Source organism: Emericellopsis atlantica (genome assembly GCF_019669845.1).
Source record: "Emericellopsis atlantica unplaced genomic scaffold F5Z01scaffold_17, whole genome shotgun sequence".
Classification (NCBI taxonomy): domain Eukaryota; kingdom Fungi; phylum Ascomycota; class Sordariomycetes; order Hypocreales; family Bionectriaceae; genus Emericellopsis; species Emericellopsis atlantica.
Window position 1 is genome coordinate 404,835 of NW_025764719.1, and position 25,422 is coordinate 430,256.

The 25,422-nt window shown below is 55.6% G+C and overlaps 10 protein-coding genes across 10 annotated transcripts; 4 read left to right on the forward strand and 6 right to left on the reverse strand.

Annotated features, from left to right (window-relative positions):
- Window positions 1-1,039: 1,039 nt before the first annotated feature.
- F5Z01DRAFT_675224 (NAD dependent epimerase/dehydratase) lies at window positions 1,040-1,912 on the forward strand (the record flags this gene model as incomplete). Its single annotated transcript, XM_046265127.1, has 1 exon — window positions 1,040-1,912. The coding sequence occupies one exon, from the start codon at window positions 1,040-1,042 to the stop codon at window positions 1,910-1,912; it is 873 nt and encodes a 290-aa protein (XP_046117236.1).
- An 83-nt stretch (window positions 1,913-1,995) lies between these two features.
- On the reverse strand, window positions 1,996-2,838 carry F5Z01DRAFT_623964 (SYF2 splicing factor-domain-containing protein; the record flags this gene model as incomplete). The annotated part of the gene is made up of 1 exon (XM_046261351.1): window positions 1,996-2,838. The coding sequence occupies one exon, from the start codon at window positions 2,836-2,838 to the stop codon at window positions 1,996-1,998; it is 843 nt and encodes a 280-aa protein (XP_046117237.1).
- A 662-nt stretch (window positions 2,839-3,500) lies between these two features.
- On the forward strand, window positions 3,501-5,827 carry F5Z01DRAFT_162463 (uncharacterized protein). Its single transcript, XM_046257817.1, has 2 exons — window positions 3,501-3,577; window positions 3,607-5,827. The coding sequence occupies exon 2, from the start codon at window positions 3,945-3,947 to the stop codon at window positions 5,703-5,705; it is 1,761 nt and encodes a 586-aa protein (XP_046117238.1). The 5' UTR covers window positions 3,501-3,577; window positions 3,607-3,944; the 3' UTR covers window positions 5,706-5,827.
- A 3,326-nt stretch (window positions 5,828-9,153) lies between these two features.
- F5Z01DRAFT_637567 (uncharacterized protein) lies at window positions 9,154-9,942 on the forward strand (the record flags this gene model as incomplete). Its single annotated transcript, XM_046262295.1, has 1 exon — window positions 9,154-9,942. One exon carries the CDS (start codon window positions 9,154-9,156, stop codon window positions 9,940-9,942), a length of 789 nt encoding a protein of 262 aa, XP_046117239.1.
- Window positions 9,943-10,557: 615 nt separating this feature from the next.
- Window positions 10,558-13,282, reverse strand: F5Z01DRAFT_658491 (fungal-specific transcription factor domain-containing protein). Its single transcript, XM_046263702.1, has 2 exons — window positions 11,814-13,282; window positions 10,558-11,754 (listed from the first exon to the last, which is right to left on the reverse strand). Exons 1-2 carry the CDS (start codon window positions 13,110-13,112, stop codon window positions 11,056-11,058), a joined length of 1,998 nt encoding a protein of 665 aa, XP_046117240.1. The 5' UTR covers window positions 13,113-13,282; the 3' UTR covers window positions 10,558-11,055.
- Window positions 13,283-13,836: 554 nt separating this feature from the next.
- F5Z01DRAFT_624297 (uncharacterized protein) lies at window positions 13,837-15,315 on the reverse strand (the record flags this gene model as incomplete). Its single annotated transcript, XM_046261370.1, has 1 exon — window positions 13,837-15,315. The coding sequence occupies one exon, from the start codon at window positions 15,313-15,315 to the stop codon at window positions 13,837-13,839; it is 1,479 nt and encodes a 492-aa protein (XP_046117241.1).
- A 700-nt stretch (window positions 15,316-16,015) lies between these two features.
- Window positions 16,016-20,746, reverse strand: F5Z01DRAFT_162128 (uncharacterized protein). Its single transcript, XM_046257816.1, has 3 exons — window positions 17,162-20,746; window positions 16,446-17,113; window positions 16,016-16,389 (listed from the first exon to the last, which is right to left on the reverse strand). Exons 1-3 carry the CDS (start codon window positions 20,366-20,368, stop codon window positions 16,209-16,211), a joined length of 4,056 nt encoding a protein of 1,351 aa, XP_046117242.1. The 5' UTR covers window positions 20,369-20,746; the 3' UTR covers window positions 16,016-16,208.
- A 1-nt stretch (window position 20,747) lies between these two features.
- F5Z01DRAFT_162127 (epoxide hydrolase) lies at window positions 20,748-22,595 on the reverse strand. Its single transcript, XM_046257815.1, has one exon. The coding sequence runs from the start codon at window positions 22,205-22,207 to the stop codon at window positions 21,182-21,184; it is 1,026 nt and encodes a 341-aa protein (XP_046117243.1). The 5' UTR covers window positions 22,208-22,595; the 3' UTR covers window positions 20,748-21,181.
- Window positions 22,596-23,045: 450 nt separating this feature from the next.
- On the forward strand, window positions 23,046-23,484 carry F5Z01DRAFT_675232 (pre-mRNA splicing factor ini1; the record flags this gene model as incomplete). Its single annotated transcript, XM_046265128.1, has 3 exons — window positions 23,046-23,062; window positions 23,113-23,386; window positions 23,443-23,484. 3 exons carry the CDS (start codon window positions 23,046-23,048, stop codon window positions 23,482-23,484), a joined length of 333 nt encoding a protein of 110 aa, XP_046117244.1.
- A 226-nt stretch (window positions 23,485-23,710) lies between these two features.
- On the reverse strand, window positions 23,711-25,417 carry F5Z01DRAFT_162125 (uncharacterized protein). Its single transcript, XM_046257814.1, has 2 exons — window positions 24,738-25,417; window positions 23,711-24,687 (listed from the first exon to the last, which is right to left on the reverse strand). Exons 1-2 carry the CDS (start codon window positions 25,214-25,216, stop codon window positions 23,799-23,801), a joined length of 1,368 nt encoding a protein of 455 aa, XP_046117245.1. The 5' UTR covers window positions 25,217-25,417; the 3' UTR covers window positions 23,711-23,798.
- Window positions 25,418-25,422: the final 5 nt, after the last annotated feature.

Here is a 25,422-nt window from a genome sequence, read left to right on the forward strand (position 1 = left end):
CTGAAGGAGACAGGGTGACGATCAAATACGAGAAGGGTACAGCGTGTGATGGAGGAGAGGTTATAACGTTCAAGTTCAATGATCTGGACAAAAGTGTTGCGGGGGAAATAAAGCCAGCCATGTACGTATTACAAACCCTTGCTGATAAAGGTTGATAAGCCGACGTCGGCGGGGTACTAATTTTCCTCCCATGGGCCCTGCATGCAGCCTCCAGTCTCCGATGTCAGTCCGACCGCGCACAATTGGCGCATCGTCGCCGTCAGCATTTGCTAATGATTTGTTTACTGGTTCTCAGATTGGCTGCTTCTGAACAGCCTCATGGGCTCCTCGTGGGGGACCGTTCCCCTCGGAGAAGCGCTTTTCCAAGGCGCACAAACGAACCAGCGCAGTATTGGTTCCAGCACGAACGCAGCACTGAGAGTATCTGTCTCATTAAGTTACCGAGCGGAAATGCCAATGACCATGGGATCTCTTTTCCGAGGTGAGAAGATGGTGCATCATCTGTCTTTTCCAATATCACACCTGAATGGCCGCCGAGATGCATGAAGGACAACATGCGTGCAGTGTTTGTCACATGCTGAACCGTTATTCTGTACTAACCTAGAGAACATGATAGCAAAGATTGTCCAAGCATAACAAGATGTTCCGCGCTTTCAGGCACTTTGCAACCGAAACAGTCAGTCTGACGAGTTAATGTAATGTGTTTTCATCGCCATGGACGACAAAGAGAACGTTGGGTTAAGAAAACACGACAATGAAAGGCGTCCACCTCAGGCTCGGACCCACCTCGACGCTCGCCGAATTGGTTCCTGGAGCTAAGACCCTGCATGGCACAGAAAAATGCATGATCTCATCGAGACAGCTCCAGCTCCCAGCTCATCTCACTAACATTTTCCACGCGTGCGAGCTCTCCTTACGCGTTATCCCGGAGCGACGTATAGCTGAAGTCCATTCCCGTCTGGGTTCTTCTGCGCAGCTCATCCGTTCATTGATCTCTACTTATTCCGGCAAACGAAATTGTTTCTCAAGCAGCTTCATCATGTCCACCATTGCGAAAAAGCTCGTCGTATGCGGCGGCAACGGCTTTCTCGGCTCCCGCATCTGTAAACACGCCGTCTCTCGCGGATGGACCGTCACCTCCATCTCGCGATCTGGCGAGCCTCACTGGGACGCTGTCACCGCCTCCAAGACCCCTCCCGCCTGGTCCCAGTCTGTTGCGTGGGAGCGCGGTGACATCCTCCGCCCGGCAACCTATGCTGCCCTCCTGAAGGGCGCCGACTACGTGGTGCACAGCATGGGTATCTTGATGGAGGCCGACTACAAAGGATTGGTATCTGGCAAGGAGTCGCCCGTCGCCGGTATTCAAAAGGTCTTCGCCCCGCAACGAGACAGGGGCATCAACCCCTTGGAGAGGAAGCAAGGGCAGGATATCGTGCCCGAGAACACGAACGATGAGTTCTCCTACGAGGTGATGAACCGTGACAGCGCAATCACTCTCGCAAAGCACGCGGCCGAGGAGAAGGCCAGCGCGTTCTGTTACATCTCGGCCGCTGGCGGCGCACCCGTCCTCCCGGCGCGATACATCAAGACGAAGAGGGAGGCAGAGAACACAATCACCACAGCATTCCCTAACATGAGGGGCGTTTTCCCTCGGCCACCCGTCATGTACGATTCTTCGCGACCAATCACTGTAGCCATGGCCGCGATGGTGGGTGGAGGTTCCATCTTCAACACATTGACTGGTGGCTATCTCAACAGTTTCATGGGCGCAGCGGGCGCGAAGCCCCTCAAAGTCGACACCGTTGCCGAGGCGGTCATTGAGGCGTTGAGCGACGAGAGCGTTGTGGGTCCGGTCGAGATACCACAGCTGGAGGAGCTGGCCTCGAAGGCGTGGAGGAAGACCATGCTGTGAGCGTCTGAAACATTGAAAAACAAAAAGCAACGCTGGACTGTACATTAAGCTAGGATCTTTTGTTTCGTATACCAAGGCATCTTTCATATCCTCGTCCCGCGCTCAAAGCTATCCCGGATGTCTTCCGTGTACTTGTTGTAGAACCTCGACAGTTTCTGGTTGAACTGCTTGTTCTTCTCGTTGATGTATGTGACGTCCGCGTCCTGGTCGCCCTGTGCCATCCTCTCCCTCCTCTTCTTCATGCGCTGGTCGTCGGCGCGTTGCAGGTCACCCACCAGCCGATCGATGGCTGCCTTGTTGGGTTTGTTTGATGCAAAGGACGTCGAGTCGGCCGTTGAATAAAAGCTTCCGTCCTTGTCGATGGCGATCAGCTCGCCAGTCTCCGTCTCCACAATGTCCAGACCTCCCGACGCGGCCGCCTTTTCGATCAAGGCTATCTTGTCCTTTTCGTATTGACCCATATCGGGGGCGATATTCCTCAGTTGCCGCTTGTACACCTTGTGGCTCTCAGCTGCGTAGTCCTGGAAGGCATTGTTGTCGCGCGCAGCGGCCTTCTTCTTCACCCGCTTGTCCCATTGTTCGCTCTCGTCCACGGTCCAGTCCCACGCACGTTTTCGTTCAAAGTCGCCGCCCGCGTCTTCAATGTCTGCCTTTAGGAGCTTGTGGGCGGCCACATCTCGCTTGCGGTTGAGGGCCTTCAGCTCGTTGGGGTCGGACGCCAGTCGCTGGTTTTCGCGGGACGCCTCTTTGAGATTGGTCTTTGCGCTGTCTTTTGCGCGAGCTTGGAGAGCCTTGAAGCGTGCGAGTCGCTCAGCTGCCGCGGAGGCCTTTGGTGTCTGTCCGTCGGTCTCGGGTTGTGATGGTGGCTCTTCAGATGGCCTGGAGTTTTCTTCCTGTGCCGCTGGTTGCCCGTCATCAGGCTCCATTCTGCGCCTTTTGCTCGGTGACGATGACATGTTGTTGAATCTTTGTGTAGACCGGCTCAAAAGAGGTAATGCTTCGAATGGTGGCTCAAGTCGTGTGATTGTCGCAGAGTAATATCTCTTGAATGCGAGAAAGTTGGAATGACGTGGGGCGACTGACTGCGATAAGTCAGCAGCACGAGTGGCTGGTGCAGCGAAACCACCAGCCACACTTGGCTCCGGCCACGGCCCACGTTCCCTGCCAACCATGTCTTGGTAGCCCACTTCCCCAGACGCTCGCTTCAGCGGCCTCGGGCCCCGAGGCGCTAATGTTCAGGGCATCTGGGGGAAGCGGGCCCTTCTGAAAGATCAGCCCCTCCCCTGAAGAAACATGCCTGGGTTGGTTGCACTGGTTTCCAAGGTTGCAATGGCCAGGCAGTCCTGCCACTCACATTATTAAAATGGCACAGCCGTCCGTTCACTGTCGCGTGCATGGAGAGTCCAGTCTTCTGGCGCGATCCTCAACACACCCTTTCACCCAACCTATTCCGCCGTCAGGGGCGCCAATAACTCGAAGCAGCCCTTGACTCATGAACTAATTCAAGGTCAACACAGCACTATCAGGTGTCATGCTCGTCAGAAGGCTCCGTGCCACTCCATCGAGTCCCCCTCTCGCGAGATTCATCTCATGCACGCGTCGTGTTCAGAATCGCTTCGAGGAGGAGGACTCGAAGCAACAAGAAAGGACCGCGCACAGATCTCAGTCAATCGAGGAGCAAATGAGCTGGGAAGGGTCATTCTTTCAGCAGCACCCCGCAGCACTTGATCAAGACCCGTATGCCGGGCAACAAGCTGACGCATCTTCAACCAACCAAGCGGAGTGGCGCGATTCGCAAAAGGCGTCCCGCGCTCACCGACGAAAGCTGCGCGTCGCCCTTCTCAGTAGCAAACATGACGATGCAAGAGCGCCTCAGGACCTGGAAGAGAACGCGCCCGAGTATTCGCGGTCTGCGAGGCAAGCCGTAATCGGGAACCAGCAACTTGGCCAGTCTGAAGATGAATTTTCATCTCCAGAACAACGTGCACTTTGGAAAGCCAAGCTGAGAGAGATCCAGAGTGGAAAAAACAAAATGTTCCTTCGTCGGAGGAACCCAAATGGCGGGGTGTACTATGTCCTCAACAATGGACGAGAGAAGAACATTACGCCGAAGCATGATGATGCTGACTTGTTCAACATTTCTGGCCTCTTGCTGAACCTTGACGCTCTAGATCAGCGTGGGGTGAGAGATTATAGTGAGGAAGATGAACAAGCTCTGGCACAGACGTGGTCCGACACTCAGAGACACAGAGACGTCAGACGGACCATACGATCTATGCAGCATCATGTCGAGCTATCGAGAACTGCCTCACTGAAGTTGCTCAACCAAGCAACACACCCGATGCGCGTTATGAACCATGACCTGTTGTCGGTCGCCCTCAGGGGGCCGGGCGGAGAACTCGGCATGCGAGTGTATGAGGACGCCAAGGTGAAGGATGAAAATGGTCGATTCATTGTCCGAGGCTTGACGCAACAACGGTGCCTGCAGCATCACGGTCTACCGGCGGCCGCTGTACGCAGCAGACTTGAAGTCACTCAAGCAGACGCTCGAAGCAAGGAAATTCGCCAGCTGATCAACATGGGCGATCCTAGGAAAGCATCTGACTACATGGTTGATCTACGATATAGACTCGGCCTGCCAGAGCATACGACCAGAGACGATGAACGTTTCCTTCGCTGGCTGTCGTTGCATCAGAGCAACATTGCCTTTGCGCGAAAGGACAAGAAAGCAGTGCAGAAGCTTGAAGTCTGCAAGGCTTTGAAGAGCCAGATGCTCGACCATACGGGCTTGAAGAGGAGAAATCTCGTCAACATCCGGCGTATGATTTTTCAGATCACAGACCCAGGCGTTTTTACTACAAATCTGAAGGGCAACGTCGCAACGGAAGGAGACCATGCAATGTTGCCTACGTCTGGGGAACGAGATGACATGCACAATGTCCCACTCATGCTACGCAATGCTGTGGCCAGTGTTCTTGACGCTTGTGGCGATCTGGCACTTCACTATGAGGTTTTGACCTTTGTCAACAACCTTCACGTCCGCTTCCCGGACAAACCTGCCATGGCCATGTGCAAGTATGGCCTCCGGCTACGAGCGTTGGCTGGCGTGGGACTGCTCGACCTTGCTCGCCAGCAACTCCAAAGGTACCCGAAAGGCATCCCCCCTGTCGTCTGGGCACACGGGGATGCGGTAGAGGATGTCGGCGCCGCCATCGGCCTGTGGAATGCGCACATTGTCAAGAACAACATTGTCCGGACCCCGGCGAGCAGAAGAGCACTGCTCACAATCGCGACGGGCTATAATGCGGATGGCAAGACCATTTACGAGGCGTACCATGATCTGATGCTGCGCAAGAGCAACAGGGTAGAAGTTGAAGGCCGGCTCGACGCCTACATGAACTTTGTGGAGCTTCTGGGACATCTGGGTGCTGTGAGGACACTGTGGTATTCTTGGAGGGTAGCTCAGGAAATGCAGGATCGTCTCAACGAGCAGTGGCGAGCGACGGGCCAACCCGCCGAGTCGATCACTGACGAATACCAGATAGCTCTGGCCCACGCATTGCAACAAGGCGAGTCTGAGGCCGAGGATTTTCAGGACAGCACTCTCGAGGCCTGCGCGAGGGCCGACTTCATCTCGATGGAAGGTCGATCGGATGTATCACCAGGCGGGCACGACACGCCCAGAGCCGTCTGGATCAAGGAGATGAGCTTGAGCGAATTCGAGGAGTTGATGGCACTTCCGCTGGCTCAATGGCTGCAGAACCTCAACAGGGGTGCCTTTCTCGGGACTTGATAGTCAATCGATAGATCACATGGAGATAGCTGGTAGGCAAATCAAGAATGATGTCCCGACCAATCGTCGTCCTCATGAGGGCCTTGCTCCTTTGTAGAAACGAGTGACCCTGTGACGACCGGGCGCCGTAATCGATACACAGGGTACTGCAACCCTCTGACTTGATCGCCATGCAAATCTCACAATCAGCGAACGTGCCCAGAGAAAATATTCTCCGTGGCCAAGGGCGGCTTCGGCCCGCAGCTATCCACAAGAGCACCCATGGGCCATGGCGCGCATGCTAAGCGAGGAGGTAATAATCAAGATCAGGCCATGGCTTGACATGAATGAAATCTCGAGTGACATGCCATGGTCATTAGACAAATAGATGGGGTTCTTAGTGGAGTAGCATTCTCTCCCTGACTCGATATTGGAAAAGACGGTGAAGCGAGAGTGCAACTTGACCTGGAGACGCTGGCGAACAGCACATGGAGGCATCGAGACGTCTTTCGTCGTTCCACGGCAGTCTGTGCGTGGAACATTGTGCGTGATACCGGCCCAAGAAGAAGAAGCACTCCCTTGCATCTGTGACCAATGCATGCTGCCCGTTGGCCCCCGGACATTCTTCCTGTACGTAGCACTTGTCCAACAAGACCACACACATGGCTTCTGTGCACACCTATTCCCCGCTTGCGTGCCTCGTCTGCAATGTGCCATGCCGGTACAAGACAACCGAAAGGCCAATGGATCAGGCACAGGGACGTCTGTGGTGCGAGTGTGGCAAGATCTTTTGCTTGTGCCGAGCAGGCTATTTGAAGACTCTGCCTGGCGTGAATCGCTGGTTCACTAATATGGACGGGCTGGTGTATTCATCAGGGTTCCTAGATACACTGATGAATTTCTTGGGCATGGCGAGATGGAGCCTGGGCTCCATTGCATGATGCCACGAAGCCATGGACGGGACTGGATGTCGTTTGTCTCATGAGCCCCTCGTTTGCAAGTTGCTCTCGGCGAGCTAACATGTCTCAGATCTTCAAGAGGGGGGCCATTCGTTCGGTGGACATGGCGGCATGTATGGAGGACGCTTTCAAAAGTGATATCCTGCCAAGGCGCTAGTAATATCACTTGTTAGCGAATGGTACACAAACGCTACATATTTCTCTTGGGATTTCAGTGATTGAACAAAGTACCTCTGAAATAGTTTTGGTATTTCCTTGATTAGCGCCTCCTGAGCCGAGGACAAGTCTTTTGAAAGCGTCCTCCGTAGTGCTGACCGAAAGGGGTAAGCCGAAAGAGGGGGCCCCCTTTGGGCCCGTTGGTTCGGCGTTAGAGCATCACGTTATCGCGGCTGTCGTCCCGAGGGCTCTGCGTCCTGACCTGAGGCGGCTAAAGCGGGTAAACTCGCGACAGCACGGTCCGGAGGCATGGCATATGATCATGAGCAACCCCCACGCCGTGATAAGCCCGGCGACAATCTACCAGGCGTGTCCGATGGCGACTCGACGTCTCGTGATAGATCGTGCCCGCAAAGAACTGCCCCGCATAAGGTCCAGTGCTTAGGGCACGAAGTTGGCCATCCACGCGACACGCAAGCCACCTATACGTACTCAGTACGAACGGCAACAAGTCGATTGTGAAGGTCATATCACGCGTCCCTGAAACACTGCGTTGCTGCGGCGGACGTGTCGCGGTGGAGGGTTGTTGGAGGCTGTGTGAAAGATCCACACCCAGCATGGCAGGCGGCAGTCACGGACTCACTGGAGTGGGTGGGGCCTCATCGCTACAGCGCACCACGTACCATACACCGAAACGATTGCGCATTCAGTGTGCGCGTTTCTGAACATGCACGTAAGAAAGGGACCTTTCCGACGTTTTCTCGCGCCAGTCTGGCGCAGTAACTTGTAAGAGGATGGTAGCGAGAATGACTGTGATTGTCAATTATTATGGTCCTGGTATCCGTGCCGAAACATGCTCACCGGACGCTGCAAGTGACATGGACCCTCAGGGTCACAATCGGCGCTGCTGCATGTCACTGGATTGCCTGCAGGCACCGACAGTACACCTTGAGGACACCTGGACAAGGCCATCCACCGGCTGCGTACTGCCTGGACGTACCTGACGGTTGTTCGAAATAGTGGGCAAGGAATGGACAGCCCCCTGGATCCAGGCAGGTCCAGCCCAGTCTGTGGGCAGTCGCGATGGATAGTCAGCATGGTGACAGCGATGGGTGTCCATGGGATTCGAACGGTCAGATTGCGTGCGACACGGCCGCAATGACCATTCATCGTGCCTTCCGTTGTTACGTACGTAGAACAGGGCCTTGGACTATAAGTAGTACCTTGTAAGGCAAGTGACACTTGGCCTTGATGAAAGATGATTCTCTCACCAACTAACAGTCGCGTCTTCCAGGGTTAAAACTCTCGAAGCCTTCTTCTTGAACCCCACAATCGTGAACCACGCCCTCGACGCCGGATCCTCGATTGGCTCGCAGGGCTGCCAGCTTGGCGACGACGGCCACGGGTCCCCGCTCTCGCGCTTGCTCTCCGTCAATCACGACACCGAAAAGAGTCACACGTTGCCTGCCTACGGATCAACTTACAGTGGACGTGCTCACCACAGATCACGGTCCAGGAATCAGGCAGAGTCACAGAATCGATCTCGGTAGAAAATTTTCGCATTCACAGTCTTCATAAACAGGGTCTCGGCCTCATTATTCCATCATCTTCACGGACCGAAAAGCCTGCTCCGCTCCTTATACTTTGCGACTACGTACCACTCACTGTCGCCAAATAAAGCACACCTCGAGATCGACGTTGACGCCATCCCGCCCGGCTCGAACGCTGCCCTGGCCCTGGACATCCGGAAGCGTCACAGCAGCAATTAACCTTTACTGTTGCCTTGCTCCGACCCACGCCTTTGTCTTATTTCCCTGGGAGTCTGGGACGCCCCTAGGAGGCTCGATCGTGCATTAATTACGTACGCCAACTCTCGATTTCCAGTCCCTGTCGATCCAAGGACAAAGTCACAGGAATCCTCGGTCCCCGGCGGCACTACATTTGCCAATAATAGGCAGTGCCCTCCCACCGACTTTCAACCAAAGGCACCGTCACCACTCCAACTTCCGCTTTCATCAGTCACCCTCGCTTTGGCTCGACTTGCATTCTTCTCTCAGTCACCAACTCGGTCAACCGTCCACTGGTCCTACCACGCTTCCTGGAGATTTTAAAGTCACATTCAGGCCACGCCCACACACTGGACCCATTGCCGGATCGGAATTCCACCCCTCCACCAGTAGCGCCCGCAACCTGACACTGTCGGCGCCGGTTTCGGTCTCCGTATCAGTGCGACTCACTGCCTGACTGATATCGCCATATCAGCTGCCTGGACGCACATGGCTTGATAAGGCTGGCAAGCCCACTTTGATCTCGCCCTCGCGACCATCCCACATATACACACACATTATCACAACATGCCTCACCAACGACGGAGGTCAGGGCATCTGTCCACAACCGCCTCTGCAACAGACGTGCGCAAACAGGTCACTGTATCCGACATGTCCAAACCACGACGGCCAGCCATGTCGCGCAAACATACTCCAGTCAGCGCCCACAAACTAGGACGAAGTCAACGGGAACGTGAACGGGAGGTGCAAGACTCTTGGGACGGGGAAAGAGAGAGCTTTCCACAATTCTGCATGACCTGCGAGAAGCAGTTCACGCCCCATGATGGCACTGGCGTCTACTGCTCGGAGACGTGCCGCCTTCAGGATCAGTCGGCCGGTATCTCATCGTCGTCCGCCATGCCTCGATCCTTCTCCGTGGACAACAACTACCCTCGATACTTGGACATGTCTCCGGATCTGAAACCCAGGGACATTGTACCTCAGGCTTCGCCATCGCGCCCAACCTCGCTCTACCTTTCCGCATCACCCCCTGCGACACCTGGCACATCGGCTTATCACTCGTCTGCCATCTCCGCCCTGCGATCGCTCAACCTCAACACACGACCTCCAAGCCCGCCCAGTCCTACAGAAAGCAGCTCTGGGCAATTCTGGCCCTTCTCAGGACGGAGCGCCGCCACGAGCCCCAGCAACAGTTATACGCGGCCCTCGGCGACCTACCTCTCGTCAACATACGATGGCGGCTTCAATGGCTACTACGGCTTGGGCGCCATGGATCGCCCCCTTCCGAGTCGGATGCCCGCCTCCCACTCACGAACCAAGAGCATCGACCTTCTCACCCCTCTGAGTGGGCGGTGAAAAAGGTGTGGCTGTCACTATAGGTGAGCGAGCACCTACCAGGAGGCCTTTCTTGGCTGTCCTGCACGTGGGGGTGCTCTCTCCCCTGCTGGTGGCTTTTTGCGGGGTTGCACTCACGACATGCCAGCCCTCCATTCAAGGCTCAAGGTGATCATGATGGCACCCTCACTCTCACCGACACCCATATCACACCACAGACTCCACTCCGGGCGTTTTCCAAAAGTTCTCGAATTTCATCTCATTGGGGCGGCGTTTCTCTGCATCATCATTCAGGCATCTCATGACACCACAGGACGTGTCGGCGTGTCTCAACCTGTTTCCACAAATTCATCCAGGGCAGTCCACACAGGCTTCCCCCATATAATACCTTGTTGGCATTTCCAAAATTCAGAAACTCATACATACGATTCACGGCATTCATGAATAGCGCGGCGGATACCACAGGCCGGAGAGAGACACAAATATCATTATCATTAGCACTTGCATTTGCATCACACATGTAGCAGTATACATAGAACACGAGATTCAGGCAATAGATGGATGGGTGGATGGCAATATGTTGGGGAAATCAGGCAATCTATCACCATAATTACCTGCAGCAACTTGTCGATCCCTTCCTAAACAATCCAAATTGATTGTTCGGAATGATGAGGCCAGCTGAATGTTGTGCAACAGTTTCGTTGGTCATGTCCGTGATCCGCCGTGGGCTGTTGCTTCTTCTCTCCTAGCGCAACTGCGCGAGCCGATCACACCCCATCTTCCCCACGTTTTGTGCTTCCCACCCTTCTTCCACAAAGCTTGGCAGCGACCGTTTACAGGGGTGGTCATGTGAGCGGAACTGCGTAGCCGTGGCTTATCTAGCACTTGTCGGTCCTTGGCAGATGCGTCGTCGTCGTTGCAATCCAGCATCGTGGGCTCCAGTCCCCCGGCTTATCATGGGGGCGATGAGGTCAGTGTCAGGTTCCTGCTACTTTGGGGTAACCCGAGCGAGAGCGGGGTGTTTCGCCGGCCGGCGTCGCACGCGACGTTGGCAGGTGTCACTTGCATGAAGAAGCAAGATAAGCAGACGGGTGCGTGTGCAGCTTGCTTGCTTGCGTTGCCAGTTGTGGCTGATTACGACGTAGGCCACCCGTCCGATGCCCAGCAGTCGGACGTCAGATCAGGCCAATACAGCCCCTGCGAGTACTGATCATACACAGACCCCTCCAGGAACTGCAGATCCAGCGACGGCTGAGCGAGGAGCTGCTGCAACGAGGGCTCGGTTAATGCCATGCCGGCCGTTGTGGGCGCGGCCTCGGAAGCAAAGTAGGGCGCTGGTGCCATGCTGGCCTGACTAGTAGCCCCTTCGCCGATGTCTGCCCCTACCGTCTGAGAGAGGGAGTGGCCTGTCTCCTTTGCGCTGCGCTTGTTGTGCATGGCATCGAGCACGGCCTTGGTCGCGTCCACGTGATGCCAAAACTCGTGCGCTGCAAAGTTGCCTGCCTCCTTGAGCTGCTCCAGGAAGCGAGCTGCGTCCTCAAAGGCATCCCGATCGCAGGCACTTTCCTTTGTGCCCAGCAGGCTGGAGACGGCGAGAACGAGGAGCGCCGAGAAGAGGTACTGCGTGTAGAAGAAGTCAAAGGTGGCAAAGGTGCCGTCAACCCATGCTTCGGTGAGGAGGCGAATGGAATGCCGCGCGCAGCGGATGCACGTCTCAGCCAAGGTGACGGCACTGGCGGGCAGTCGAGCGTCGCTTGCGGCGGAAGCAGACGATGATTCGATGTGCGTGCGGAGTACGTGAAGCAGGACAGGCCGCGTTGTCAATATGGCGCACTGGGACAAGGTTAGCAGCTGGTCCGCCGAGCAGGTTGCAAACAGATTGTCATGCTCACCTGGTTGAATGATAGATGGAGAGAAACTGGCTTGGGGACGGAATCCGCAAACCCCTGAGCGTCAACATGAAGGTGACTGGGTAGCTCCTCTACCCAGACACGCAGATCAGTCAGAGCCTGCTGCACCCTGGCGGTGAATGTCTTGCCGGTATTCCTCCTCCCGTAGATCGACCGGATGGTTCTCGTGACAACGCTTGCAAGCCGCAGACTGGCGATGTAGTACGCAGCGTCGGCAAAGTCACCGGCGAGTTCCGGGGCAACGACGACATCCGACGGGAGTCCAACGTCGATATCCTCATCCTGCACTGCAGGAGGGTGGCCAAGCATGGACGCCCACATCCTGTCAATGATATAAGCGGACCAGAACACTCGCTTCCTGTGCTCGCAGACGGCTGCGTCTCCTATCTGCGAGGGCGGAATGTGTAGATGCAGACCTATGACGATGGCCATGCGCATAGAGGTGCCCGAGATCCAGTAGGCGCTGTACCGGCGATTCAGGGCAAGCGAAAAGAAGGCCAAGATGAGGCGAGTCTCGATTGCCTCCACGTTGGGCCGTTCGTGGGAGCGGCCTATGACCCGGAGGGCTTTTGCAAAGTATGCCATACCTGGAAAGACCTTGTCGGAGGCCGACCTCGCTGAGTAGAGCTCGCCAACGGCAAACAGCGCCCACAGCTTGCCCCTCTGGAAGGAGTCGCCCCAGGACGGGTCTTGGATGCTCCTCTCGACGTTGTCCAGGACGATGCTACGACGGACAATGTGATAGGAACGACTCAGGGGTTTAAGTGCGACATCGACGAGAAAGCGGCTGCGTGAAGGACCAGGCCACTTGATGTCAGCATCACCCAGCGCTATGAGCTGGCGATCTGGGGCGTAGTTGACGCGTGGAAGGTGCTTGTACTGAGGCATCTGAGCGTCGGAGATGACCTGCCGAAAGCGCGTTGCAAAGGCAGCATCGGCCACCGCGGCCATCAAGATGGGCGTGTCCGTGACGCTGGTGTTGATGAACCACGGGCGCACATCCATGGTGTCTGTCCTCGCTGGGTCGACGACCGTCTCCAGGCTCTGTTGGCCAGCAATTGTGCTGGGCGGTTGGTCATTGTCATCTTCTGTGGCGCCGAGGGTACCGCCTGTCTCTGGAGGCGTGAGCTGGTGCTTCAGCCTTTTGTTTTCCTCGAGGATCTTGTCGATGTAACTGTTGGCGGTGGTGAGATGCGTGTTCCATTTCAGTGCGAGGTACTTGATGAGAGTCCTCACCTTTGAGTCACCTTGACGAGGCGTGAACGCTGGGGGAAGGTGCATTCATCGGCCTTGCCTATTTGACGGCATGTCTCGCACGGATGGCCTCCAGTGCATTTCACTTTTCGTGCATGACATAGCCGGCATCTGTTTGTTCATTCGACCCAGTTAGTTGATCATTGCAGGATTTGGACGCGAAGGCCAGCTTACGCAGTTGACTTGGCTTTTGGCAGCTTCCCCAGCCGTGAGCCTGGCGAGGAGCCACGCTTCTCACTGCGTGCCTCGATCTCGGACGGCATGAGGTCTTCATGTTTTGGCAGGTGGTCCATGTCTCCGAGTCCATGACTGTATGGGGTCAGCAACGCAGGGATTGTCGACCATCTGGCGCTCTTTTCATGAAACGGACTTTGTTATCACAAAGATCTAATGGTTATTATTGTCACGGATCTACAAGATGGATACCATGAATCGGGACAATCCGCAAGGCTGTAAATTGTGATACCCGAAGTCGGCAGCCGCTTCAAAGCGTTTAGCGGGTGCGATAGTGAGATACCGAATTTGCCCGCTGATTGGGCCAAGCAAGCTCCAGCCCCAGTCCTCGTCCCCAAACTGCCTGAGGCTCGGGGAAAGCCGCTGGCTTTCAGGGCGTTCAAGCGCCCTCGTTGATTATTCCCTCCCATCATCAATCTAATATCATCACCACTCCTCCGTATTACTTGCAATCCCTTCGTTTTCAAGGGTAATTAAATATCTGCCGACACCATGTAGGCTGTTGTAGCTCCAAAAGTTACGACCACCACTCCTGCTCGCCAAATCCCAGCTCTCGCCCAACAAGCTCCAGACTCTGTCTCTGCGCCTGCGCATACCAGTCCTCCATGTCCATAGGTTTCACCCCCAATGCCTTCACCAGACCCTCAAAGTCTGACACGGGTGGCTTGAGGTCCAGCCCCTTTTGCGACTGCAGATTGGACTGGAAGATACCGGCCGCCGAAAAGGGCAGAAAGTCCTCGTACGTGATGGGTCTGAACGTCACGATCCCGTCGTCTATGAGCTGCTCCAGCAGCGACATCTTCTCATCCCTTTTTGACACCGGGGTCTCTGCAGGTTTCCTGGCTAGACTGAACTCGCAGTAGATGAGCCCCTGCTGCCTCAACTCTGACCAGTCGTCCGGGAATCTCCTGAATATCTCTCGTGACACCGCGTCCGCTGCCTGCACAGAAAGTCCGACTGTCCTGCTCATGCTCTCACTCAGCAACTTGTCGTACAACTGTCGCCCCTTGGCCGTCACCGCCGCACCACGTTCCTCAGTCTCGCCAAAGCGAGCCTTGTGCGTGGCCTGGATGAGCTCGCTCTCGTCGGGCGAGGGCGAGTCTCTGGCGTTCCCGTCCTTGAGGAACTGCACACTTTCTTCGAGAGCCAGGAAACTCGTCTGGCGCAGGAGGATGGGGCATTTCCGGGCAGGTGGTCCTTCAATGCGTGACTTGACGTTCATTCCTGCCTCCTTCATGGCGATCTGCATGGCGGAAATGTCCAGTGTTCGGGGTGTGAGATGGTTGATGTGAGCGGTCCTGAAGCACGCAATGTCCGCGAGGATTGGGTGTTCCGCCCGCAGTATCTGGTACTCTTTGTACGTTGACGCCGCGAGATGCTGCCAGCTGAATGTCTGCAAAGCTTGCGGAATAAAGACGGCTGCCTGGTCCTCGTCGAGTCGTCCCTGCTGTGCATCGGCAACGTCTAGCAACGCGAGCAGGGCGTCCGTGAAGATCTTTCGATTCTGGAGCATTTTCCACGCCAAAGTCCTCGCCTCGTCGCGCTGTATGAGGTCGGGACGGAGGAGTGTCGTGAAGACGCGAAAGGGGTTGACATCTAGGCTCTGGACCTGCGTTGGACGGAAGCATGTTGCGTGCATGGGCAGGCCCGCGACGGAAAGATCATAGTATCCGACAGGATACATGCCCAGCACGGAGAATATCCTTCGAACAGTCTGCAGTTCGAATGGAGTACCCAGCCGGATCGCGCCATGACGCTCGGCCGCCAGTGACTCTGGACTCGATCTTGTGTTGGTCTGGCTGGTCCCTCGATTGAGAGCTTCATCATTGACGTCTCTTACGAGACCCATCAAGTCCCCATACAGAGGAACCTCTTCGCGATACATGGCGGACATGGCCGCGGCGAAGCGGCCTCGTAGCGCATCAGGGTCGGCCCAGGTGTGGTCCACATTGAGTGTTCTGATCTGGGTTTCTGTCTGCGTGGTCGTAGAAGACATGATGATTATTTTTGAGATGACAGAAGAGGAGCGATGGTCAATCTGTGGTCTCGTTGCTCTCCTTGATATACTAAAGTCCATCCATCCCCCTAGCTGGGCTCGAATACGAGCCTCGCGTATGTATCATCCATGCCTATCGCTGGCAATCGGCCACCTATCGCTAAGCCGCTACCAACAGTGGCAAGATGTGATAACAGATATGAAGCCTGCCGCTGTATCGACGCCCTTGACACCAGGCACGATCCAGAACAGGCATTGGCGTTGGTCATAGATCCACAAGATTGACATAACGTCGGACATCAGGTTGCCTATTCGGTGGGGATCTGGTGGTCAACGTTGGATCCTTTGGTGGTGTCCGACTTCGGCCAAGAGCACATTTGCCCGAGCGCAGGTGTCGGCGAATGCCACACACGCCGAGTCTGTTGACGCCTCCTTATCGGGGGATGACATTAGCTTGCGAGACGACCTTTGGTTGATGACGGTCATTGCGATTGATTCTGCTGACATTTGCAATGGGTCCTACACTACCGTACATGTACAGCGGGCACCATTGTGGGCGACCGTTGAATCGGAGGATCTGACCTTCTAAATCGAGTCTCTCCATTGATGAAGCCTTGATGGAAACATGCCTCGGTTTCCTTTCGCTAGACGAACCAACATAAACACCACCCGTCCCTTGCGCTTCCTTATAGTAATCACACAATAGGCCCCGTCGGCGGGGCTCTAGAGAATCGAAGAACGTGTCGTGTCGTAGATGATGATTGGTTTCAACTCCTTGCCCTGTACTGACCTGAACCCCCGCCGTAAATCTTGCCTTGCCCTTTTATTTTCATCTTTAGTCCGTGCAGTACTCCAGAAATAGCAAAACACGAGACACGTCACGTGGACGATTGCTACCGTCCTCCTGGCCGTGAACTCGCCATCTCACCGTAGCGGCCACGGTGTTTCGTCGTGTCGTATGCCTGAAGCACGCGCGTCTGACTTTCATCGGCCTGCGAGAAGGCATAGCCGCGCTGCTTGCGCATGCGCTGGACTTGACGGACTTTGCGGATGGCCTTTTGGAATTGTTCCATTCTGGGAGTCGCGTTAGTCATTTCCTAGAGTTTTTCAAATGCAGGACACGTCCTTACCTTGGCCTGTAATCCTGAATGTTGTACTTTTGGATTTCCTGGATGTGGTGGTACGTCTTTGGGAAGTACATCCTCTTGACATATTTCCACGTAAAGTCTCGCAGAAGACACAGCACCGCGAGCACAAAGGTCTGGAGCCAGAAGACGGGGCTCGAGTACAGGTGGGGGATGATACCGTACAGCTCGTTCGACACGTTGACCATGGGCGCAACGTATGCAAAAGCCACGACGAATACCCACCATATGAGCATACTGCCGGGGATGGCCATCACATGGTACTTTGTCCAGTTACTGGTGACCAGGGCCGCCTTGCCAAGGACTGTAAAGAGACAGACGTTGTACATGGCAGTGCCCCAGACCCAATGACCGGCGATCTTGCCGTCGCCCATGATGAGATCGCCGTACCAGAACAACTGGCAGAAGATGTACAGCACAATGGAGTGGTAGATGGCATTGATACCCCATTCGCAGGACACCTTGAGGCTGAAGAACTCGTTCTTCTGACCCGACATGTAGAGTTGCGGGTAGCGATCCAGAAGTCGGGCTGAGATGAACTGGTCTAGGATGCCTAGCGCCAGCGGTGGCAAGACCGTGAACAGGACATTGTAGATGGACAGCAGCCAAGACTCGAAGATGATCTGACCGGAGAACACATTCTGGAATGTATACTAAAGGGTGTTAATGACAATGTCAAGCCAGGGAAAGATACTACGTACCCAGAATTGCGTCATGTACAGGGCAATATTCTTGTAGAAGGAGAACAGGATCGTTTTGCTGACACGCTGGTAGCTCCATGCACCATGGACGAGTAGGAGCTTGCGAAGGAAGCGGAACTGCGCGATGGCAACGTCGGCACTGCGCGCGGCCTGAAGACCCTCGACACCACTGATACCAACACCAATGTGGGCAGCCTGGATCATGGAAACATCGTTCGCGCCATCGCCAATAGCGAGGGATATCGCCTCCTTCTTGTATTTCTTGACCAGCTTGACGACCAAGGCCTTTTGCAGCGGTGAGACACGGCAGCAAATGACGGCCTTGCACATGACGGCGAGATCCAGGAATTGCTTCTCGAGATCCTTCTCCAGGGCGTAGGTAAGGGATTTGCCATCAATAATCAGTGCCAGCGTCTCGCTCTCAATGGTCCCATCCCCCTGTGTCCGGATGGCGTCGAGCTTCTTGTGAATGTTATCCCTCGTGGCCGCGGCTGATTCTTCGTTGACGATGAGAAGCATCATGTCCTCACTAAGGAGCTTGCAACTCATGCCAATGTTGATGGCCGTCTCTTGACGATCGCCCGTGAGGACCCAGACCTTGATGTTGGCCTGCTGCAGAGTGTGGATCGTCTCGGGGACGCCATCCTGCAAACGATCCTCAATCGCGGTGGCACCGAGGAGGAAGAAGTCACGCTCAATGATCTCGGCTGCCTTGTCAAGCTCCTCGGCACGATTCCCGCCCACTGTTGTCGCCGCGGCATCGAACAGGCGGTACCATTCCTCGAATTCCTGCTCGGGGATCTCGCGAACCGCCAGACAGAGAGTGCGCAGACCCTCCGTAGCGTACTCTTCGAGATGACGCAGGGTTGCTTCCACGTGGGGGTTCTGATCATTCAAGCGCTCGAGAATGACGGTATCGGCACCCTTGCAGTAGCAGCGAATCTTGCCATCGGGGCAGCGGTAGATTGTTGACATGCGCTTACGCGTCGAGTTGAACTCGCAAACGGCCAACAGCTCGTACTCGAGCTCCCGACCATGAGCTTCAATGATGACGGCTTTGGGCTTGCGAGCGACGAATTTGTAGCCGAACTTAGCAGCTCCCTCGACCAACGCACCCTCGTCTGGCGACGCCGCCTGGTATTTGACCGCGCCCTTTTCGTTCATCTCGGGAATGACCGTATGGCAGGTCGCAAGTAGCGAGAGGAAATGGTCGATGAGTTCCCCGGTGGGATGTCCCTCTTCGTAGTTTCTTCGCATCTTGTCGAACACATAGATGCCCATCTCCGGTGGGTCATTGTCGGTGGCCCTGCGGTCTTCAGGCACGTCGTCTGCATACTGAATACCTCCAATCGAGCATTGCTTGTACTCCATCATGTTGCAGGTCAAGGTGCCGGTCTTGTCGGAAAAGACGTACTCCACCATGCCCAGCTCCTCGACTAGACTCGACGTGCGGCACGTCGCGGGAGTATCGGTCTTGTCGTAGTAAATGTCAAGGTCGTCATTGATGAGAACACCATGCCAGTACTTGACCAGCTCCACAGTGACAAAGAGTGAGATGGGGACCAAAGACGAGTACAACACCCAATACGTGACCATGTCCTTGGCGAACTGTCGAGCGACCGGCCCGGCGCCGTTAATCGCCTCAAGGTCCAGGTACTCGAGCGAGCCGCTGTTGACGCTCCGCATGATCAGGTCTCCTATGGTGCTGATGATGCTGAGGACAAGAAGCACGGCCACCAAAAGCAAGACCAACGTGTTTAGCTTGCGCTCAACCTTGGTACGCTTGATAGGTGTCGCCGTGGCGTTGCGCATCAGCTTGGTCTCGTGACCCGTAAACACCACCATGCCGTGAACCCATGGTGTATTTCGCAGCGTGGCACCGCGCAGGAGGAGCTGCTCGGGATTCAGAGGAAGCTCTTTCTCGCCACCTCCAGTCTGCATCGTCAAGGTCGCCTCGAACGTGTACAGACTGCTATTGGGCTGCTCAGATTTGACCCTCCCACCAAGCCGGCTCAGCTCGCTCGGAGACACCATGGTCGAGGTCTCTGGCAACGCTTGCTTGATCTTCAAATTCGTTTCGCCGTCGAGATTTGCTGTTTCGATATAACAGAGACCTTCCGGCTCAGAGCTCGCGAGAAGGACCAGGTCGGCCGGGAATGGGCTTTCTGACTCCACCCTGATGATATCCCCCACCGCCACGTTGATCCATTTCTCCTCGGCGAAGCTAGATCCTCGAAGGACTAGAGCTTTTGATGTGTTGAGGGCATTATCTGCCTGTTTCCTTCGGTAGTCCTCCACCATTTCTTTGCCTGCCGATATAGCCAACACGACGGCCAAAGGCGCGATTGTCGTGTAGGGGTTCGTAGGCGACAGACCAGGGATCTGTTGTAGTAACGCGGTGAACAAGAAGAAAACGTTGGCGAACTTGGAGAATTGCTCAAAGAGGAACTTTGGCAGGAAGGTGAACGTGTTGTATTTCGCCGTCGAGATGTGGTTGTCGACAAACTTGTTCGCGGCATTCGCGGGAGGGTTGTTGAGGTGGATGGTTCGAGGGCCGAGCGTAGATGGATCAGGCTTGCCGCGCCCAAAGCCAAACTTGAAGTTGCCCAGGTCGAACTTCTTCTTTTGCTGCGCTTGCGATTGTGTGTCTGCTGTGCCTGCCCGCTCTTGTCCAGGCTCTGTGAGGGGAAGATCCATCTCTGAGTAACCTTGTCCCATGCCCAGCCTGTTCTTCATGCGCCCGAACAAGCCTCCGCCCATGGTCGAGACGCTGTTCCTATTCCGCGCATTGTTCCTGGCGGTCGAGCCGTCCCCGACCATCGCGCCTCCTTGGTGGTAGTAGCCGTCAGCGTCTGAGGTCTCGTCGTCGAAATCATCGGCGTAGCGCTGGTAGTTGTCCAGCTCCGAGGACTGGCTGAATTGGCGGTTCAGATTCGGCGACGGTCGCAAGCTAGCACCAGGCTGTTGTTGCTGCTGTTGTCCACGGTAGGGACTCGAGTCTGCGCCGACAAAGTCGTCATAGGACACTGACGGGCGACTGGGATCCTGGTCGATCTCGTAGTTGCGCATCATGTCGTCGTCGTTGATGGGTGGCCGCTGGCCGTCGTTGTACACGGGCTGGTCATTGTCGATATCCAACAGCAGGTCATCGCGATTATTGTTATTATACGGGCTGCTATTGTAGCCACCGGGCTGACGTCCAGCCATGCCGATGGGCTAGCAAGGTGAAGCAGCGGGTTCGATACACCTGGGACGGACCCATGCAGGATTGAAAAGCGGGCGACGCGTTGGTTTGGTCGTGAGACTGTCGATCGAGTTGTCGTGATGTTTGTGCTCGTCCGGGAGAGAACTTTGATGGGCAATTTGCGGTTTCAGGTTGTGCCACCTCTCGTCCAAATGCTCAGCCTCCTTTCGACGCGAAGCTTCGGCCCGTAGCGAGGCAGGGCCTACTAGCACAGCACAGGTGTTGAGGGCTGAAGAATGCCTAAAATCGCTGGCTAATGGGCTGCCTGGGATGTCTGTCGTATTTCCCTGTTCACGACGAGTTCCGCGACAATTGTGTCAATACGGCGAGAGGGTGATGGAAGTATGGATGGGGAGATATTGCAGGTGGTGACGGACGGGCTGGGTGGTAGCTGTCAGAACGTCAGTCGTCAGCACGGCGGACTGGACTGGACTGGACTGGACTGGAGCCACAAGTTTGACAGGAGGGACCTGCAGCGCAGCCTTCAGTCGCACAGAGCACCCACGTTGGATCTTGTTTCTGACTGCACAGTCTGCTACCGGCTATTACCTACTCCAAGTTAATGCGAATATGTCACGTAAGGTATTATTGTCCGTATATCCGTATCATCACCACAAATGCACCTTGGCCCCTCGTAATACCAAGCTCGTATTCGACTTGAGGGCAAGCATGTGCGGATGCGCAAGTAAACCATGCGCCACAGCACCAGCCACTAGCGCAGACCCCTGCTTCAAGCATTCATGTTTCCACGTCCTCTTCAATCATTTGCATTCTCACTACAAAGAAGACTTGACCGACTCTAGCTTACTGAGCCAGTCCCCTATCTGTCTGTTCACATCGTCGCCGGTCTGAGTGAGCGCCCAGTGCGAGGCGTCCACCTCACCCCTCGTGAGCTGCGGGCAGTACTGCTCCATGCCCTCGGACATGCGTGGCGGTAGCGCGGTATCTCTCAAGGCAGTGATGAACAGCGCAGGCATCTCAATCTTGACACCCTTCTCCGCCAAGACCCGATCGTCATCGTAGTTAGGCTTCCGTGTCCGGTAGTAGTTGAGGGGCCCATGCAGCTCAGGTGCAGGGTGTAGGCAGTACTGGTCTGCGTAGTGACCAAGCTCCTCCTCCGATAGCAGAGCGCTCTTATTCAGCTTGGAGATGTTCTCAAAGATGATACCTTGTTCGGTACGGAAGCCAACCTCGCGCTGGGGACCAAACCCGCCGTGCATGCTGTTGAGGAATTGCTTGACTTTCTCCCTGCCCTGGCAGCGCTCCTCGACCTCGGTGCCCATGAACTGAAGCTGATACGCAAAGTTTTGCATCCGTCCAGCGTCAATGATGGTCTGGAGGGAATGGAACTCGCCCTGCGTCGGGTGGTGGTACGGTGTGCACACGCTGAACACAGCCTTGACGAGTTCGGGGTACCACATGGCAGCCCTCCAGACGACCGCGCCTCCCCAGTCGTGTCCTCCCAGGATGATCTGGCCATCTGGCCCCACAAACTTGCGTGCCAGCTCGTTGATGTCCCCAGACAGCTTCTTGAACGTGTACTCCTCTAGATCCGCGGGCGCATCAGATCGTCCGTAGCCAAGCATGTCGGGCACAATCACCCGATAGCCTCGAGACATGAGAAAGGGGATCTGGTGGCGCCAGCCAAAGGACAAATCCGGAAAGCCATGGACAAGGACGATGGTTCCCTTGGGAGCAGCATCTGTCGTCGGCTCACCGCGAATGTAGGCGTACTTGTAGCCCCGGATAGAGGTAGACTCGTACTTGACCCTCGGGTCATTGGGCACGAGCTTCTCCGTCATGCTTCGTGTGTGGTGTGACGAAGTACTGCTTCGCGGTCAGTGTCACTTGCTTGGGAAGCGCGGCGGCGCGGACTTGCCAAGCAATGTGAGTTTGAGTCAATTGTAGAAATGAACCACAAGGATTGAGATAAAGTTAAAAGAAGCCTGAGACTATTTAAACTATTCCTTTCGTTCCGGCATTTGCGTCAGCCCCCCATCGTGTCGCGATGATGTGAGGGTGGGGATCCACGCAGACCGAGGTACTTGGATGTTCTGATGGGCCCAGGGTCGCATCCGCCAGCGCAACGTCCACCTCAGTGCATGTCAATAAGTCGGTGAATTTGTCTATTCGTGCGGGCCCATGGATTCAATGCGGCCGTTTCCATACGAGGGGTGAACTTTCATGTAATGAAAAGGAAGACCAACCACTGGCAACCACGGTTACCAGAGGTCACTGGTCTAGTTGTGCTTCTTGGCAGACTATGATTCTCTACTAGCCAGTTTTCACGGTAGGCAAGGCGAATTTCGATGATACCATGCACGCAACATGAACAGCACGTCCTACAGGTTGTGCTTGTGTAATTAATTAGGTTCTCGACATTGAAGTTATTGAACTTTGGTCCCTCAACTTCAGTCAGGCTGCAAGTGTCCCTGGCACTCACAGCATCCTCATTGGCCCCCGGACCTCGGCCCCACCACTGGCGCGGACTGCCAGCCCGCCAAGCACAAGGCTGAGAAATCAATCGAATCACAAGCCAAGGGACCTGGGACGTACGTGCCTTGGAAAAGTCGACCAACGTCAACAGCCCGCGCCACCACTCTTAACCTCGACAACCTCACTTCACAGTCCCTTGTCGTCATGTCTCGCCATCATCCGTACGTTCCCAGCCTCCCACAATAGACTACCCGATTCTAACACGCTGCAGCGATCTCGTCATGTGCCGCAAGCAGGCCGGCATCGCCATCGGCCGCCTCTGCGACAAGTGCGACGGCAAATGCCCCGTCTGCGACTCCTACGTCCGACCGACGACCCTCGCCCGCATCTGCGACGAGTGCAGCTTCGGCAACTACCAGAACAAGTGCGTCGTCTGCGGCGGAGAGGGTATCTCGGACGCGTTCTACTGCTTTGAATGCACGCGACTGGAGAAGGACAGAGATGGGTGCCCCAAGATTATAAATCTGGGCAGTTCAAGAACAGACGTGAGTTTCCGTTCGCCACGTGCCGACGCTGTACAGGGTGCTAACAATGGCAACAGTTGTTCTATCAGAAAAAAACGAACCGAAATGCGAATTATTAACACCGAGGTGGCCTGGGTTGGGCTATCACTTCATGTTGATCAAGCTTCGTGGGGCGCGACAGCGATGTGCCTCACGTTGTTGATCCAAAGATACTCTGGCACATACACACAAGGCGTCGTTGGCGTTTACACAGGATGATATTGAGGGCCTACTATTCTTTGTAGACTACAGCAGTTGGGAGATATCCAAAGTGATTATTACACCTACAATGTGTATTTTCAGTCGTGATAGCGTGATACTCAATACTCGCAAGACTCCAATGCCAGAAAAACGACAAATGAAAACAAAAAAGACGTGAATACACAGGTTCAGCTTATATGTAGCTGACCTTGGTCCCCATGCCGGCTGTCGCCAGCACCTTGGCCCACGAGGCACCGAGCACCCTCTGCACCCTTTGCCGGACGGCTCTGTTGCCGAACATGATGAGCATGCTCATGATGAAGATGAGAAGTCTCATCACCAGCGTCGGGTTGCTGTTCAGGGACGCCCCTAGCTGTGCGATGATGCTTTGCAACCGGCCAATGACCATGCTCGCCCGCGCCGTGATAGTGAGAGGAGCCACGGCCTTGCCATTCGACTTGGCCATGGAGGACCGAGGAGGCCGCGCCGATTTTGACGCAGCCTCCGACGTCGACCGGTTTGGGCGCGCTCTGCTCGACGACGCTATACTAGGCGTGTCCTCGACACCATAGTCCGTCTCGCTGGCTGCTCGTTTCGCCCTCTCTTCTTCTAACCGCCCTTTCTCTCTCGCCTCGACCCTTTCTCGCTGTCGCCTCGCCTCCTCAATCTCTCGCTGCAGCTGCTCTTCTTGCCGTTGCCTCTCCTCCCGCTCCTGCTTTTCTTGGGCCTCTTGGTCTTCTCGCAGACTCTGGAGCGCTTGGAGGAAGGCTTCTCTCCGCTCTTCGTCGAGCACGACGCTCATGGTGATGAACTCGCGCGCGTAGTCCCATTCATCGTTGCGTAGCAGGACGTGGAGTGTGTATAGTTCGAGGATCTTGACTCTGGCATTCAGGTCGCGGGGTGTACTGGCGCCGCTGGCTCGCTTGGCTGGGGATCGGAAGCGCGAATGGGAGCGCGCGGGCGATGGGGACATGAGCCGCGAGTTGACGTCCAGATTTGGTTGTGTAGACGACGCGAGGTAGGCCTCCAAGCGTTTCTGGTTCAGGATCTGATCTCGCGCATGGGCTAGGAGTAGTGTCGCCCTATTGCTGTTAGTCGCTGTCAGCTTCACAGAGGCATTGATCCAGCTCACAGATTGATGACCACGTCTGCATCCACATCCCCTTCAACCCCATGGTATCCGTTCCTGACAACCTCTTCCCAGACTTCGCCATCGCGCGCCTTGTTGCTCAGAGCCCTCCACTCCTGCCCGCCGAATGCATCTTTTCCTTCCTCCGGCTCCAGCTCCACAATCGCATTGAGGATGGTCAGATACAGGCTCCATATCTTGATGCGCGTTGTGCGTGACGCTTGTGCGACAGGTGCCGGCTCGCCATGTTCGGCCGCCGGTTCAGGCGGTGTGATGAGCGGGAGGAGAGTAGACAGGGCCTCGGGCAGCCGACGCGTCAGGAAGAGCGTGGAGGCTTGTCGGTAGGTTTTGGAGATGTGAGAGGTGTGTCGGGCCGAAGTTGAGGAGATGGACGATACAGAGGATGAGAGGAGGCCGCTGGAGAATGGTTTCGACGGGTCGCCGCCCGAGGTCAACGTAGCAAAGGGGCCGTTGAGAGACATGGTGCGTGCCGGTCGGTGTGGAAGGAAGCGAGGCCAATTGGTAGGTGATTAAGAAATATCATGGAAGCGCAAAAGTGTCCAGACAATGGTCGTACCCGAGCGAGACACATTCACAAGCAACAGCGCGCCATGGTCATGGGCAAAGACAGACAGGCGTGCGTGGTCGAGCCGGTGGAGCTGCAGCAGCTTGACGATGCTGGCGGACG

Excerpts from the sequence above, each read along its gene's own strand:
- F5Z01DRAFT_162127 (XM_046257815.1), bottom strand. The coding sequence starts at position 22,207 with ATGACGGAGAAGCTCGTGCCCAATGACCCGAGGGTCAAGTACGAGTCT.
- F5Z01DRAFT_162463 (XM_046257817.1), top strand. The coding sequence starts at position 3,945 with ATGTTCCTTCGTCGGAGGAACCCAAATGGCGGGGTGTACTATGTCCTC.
- F5Z01DRAFT_162128 (XM_046257816.1), bottom strand. The coding sequence starts at position 20,368 with ATGGCTGGACGTCAGCCCGGTGGCTACAATAGCAGCCCGTATAATAAC. Across the intron at positions 17,114-17,161 it reads TGTACATGACGCAATTCTGG|TATACATTCCAGAATGTGTT; the intron begins GTACGTAGTATC and ends AACACCCTTTAG. Across the intron at positions 16,390-16,445 it reads ATTCAGGATTACAGGCCAAG|AATGGAACAATTCCAAAAGG; the intron begins GTAAGGACGTGT and ends CGCGACTCCCAG.
- F5Z01DRAFT_658491 (XM_046263702.1), bottom strand. The coding sequence starts at position 13,112 with ATGCACCTTCCCCCAGCGTTCACGCCTCGTCAAGGTGACTCAAAGGTG. Across the intron at positions 11,755-11,813 it reads TCCATCTATCATTCAACCAG|TGCGCCATATTGACAACGCG; the intron begins GTGAGCATGACA and ends ACCTTGTCCCAG.
- F5Z01DRAFT_162125 (XM_046257814.1), bottom strand. The coding sequence starts at position 25,216 with ATGTCTCTCAACGGCCCCTTTGCTACGTTGACCTCGGGCGGCGACCCG. Across the intron at positions 24,688-24,737 it reads GCAGACGTGGTCATCAATCT|GGCGACACTACTCCTAGCCC; the intron begins GTGAGCTGGATC and ends TAACAGCAATAG.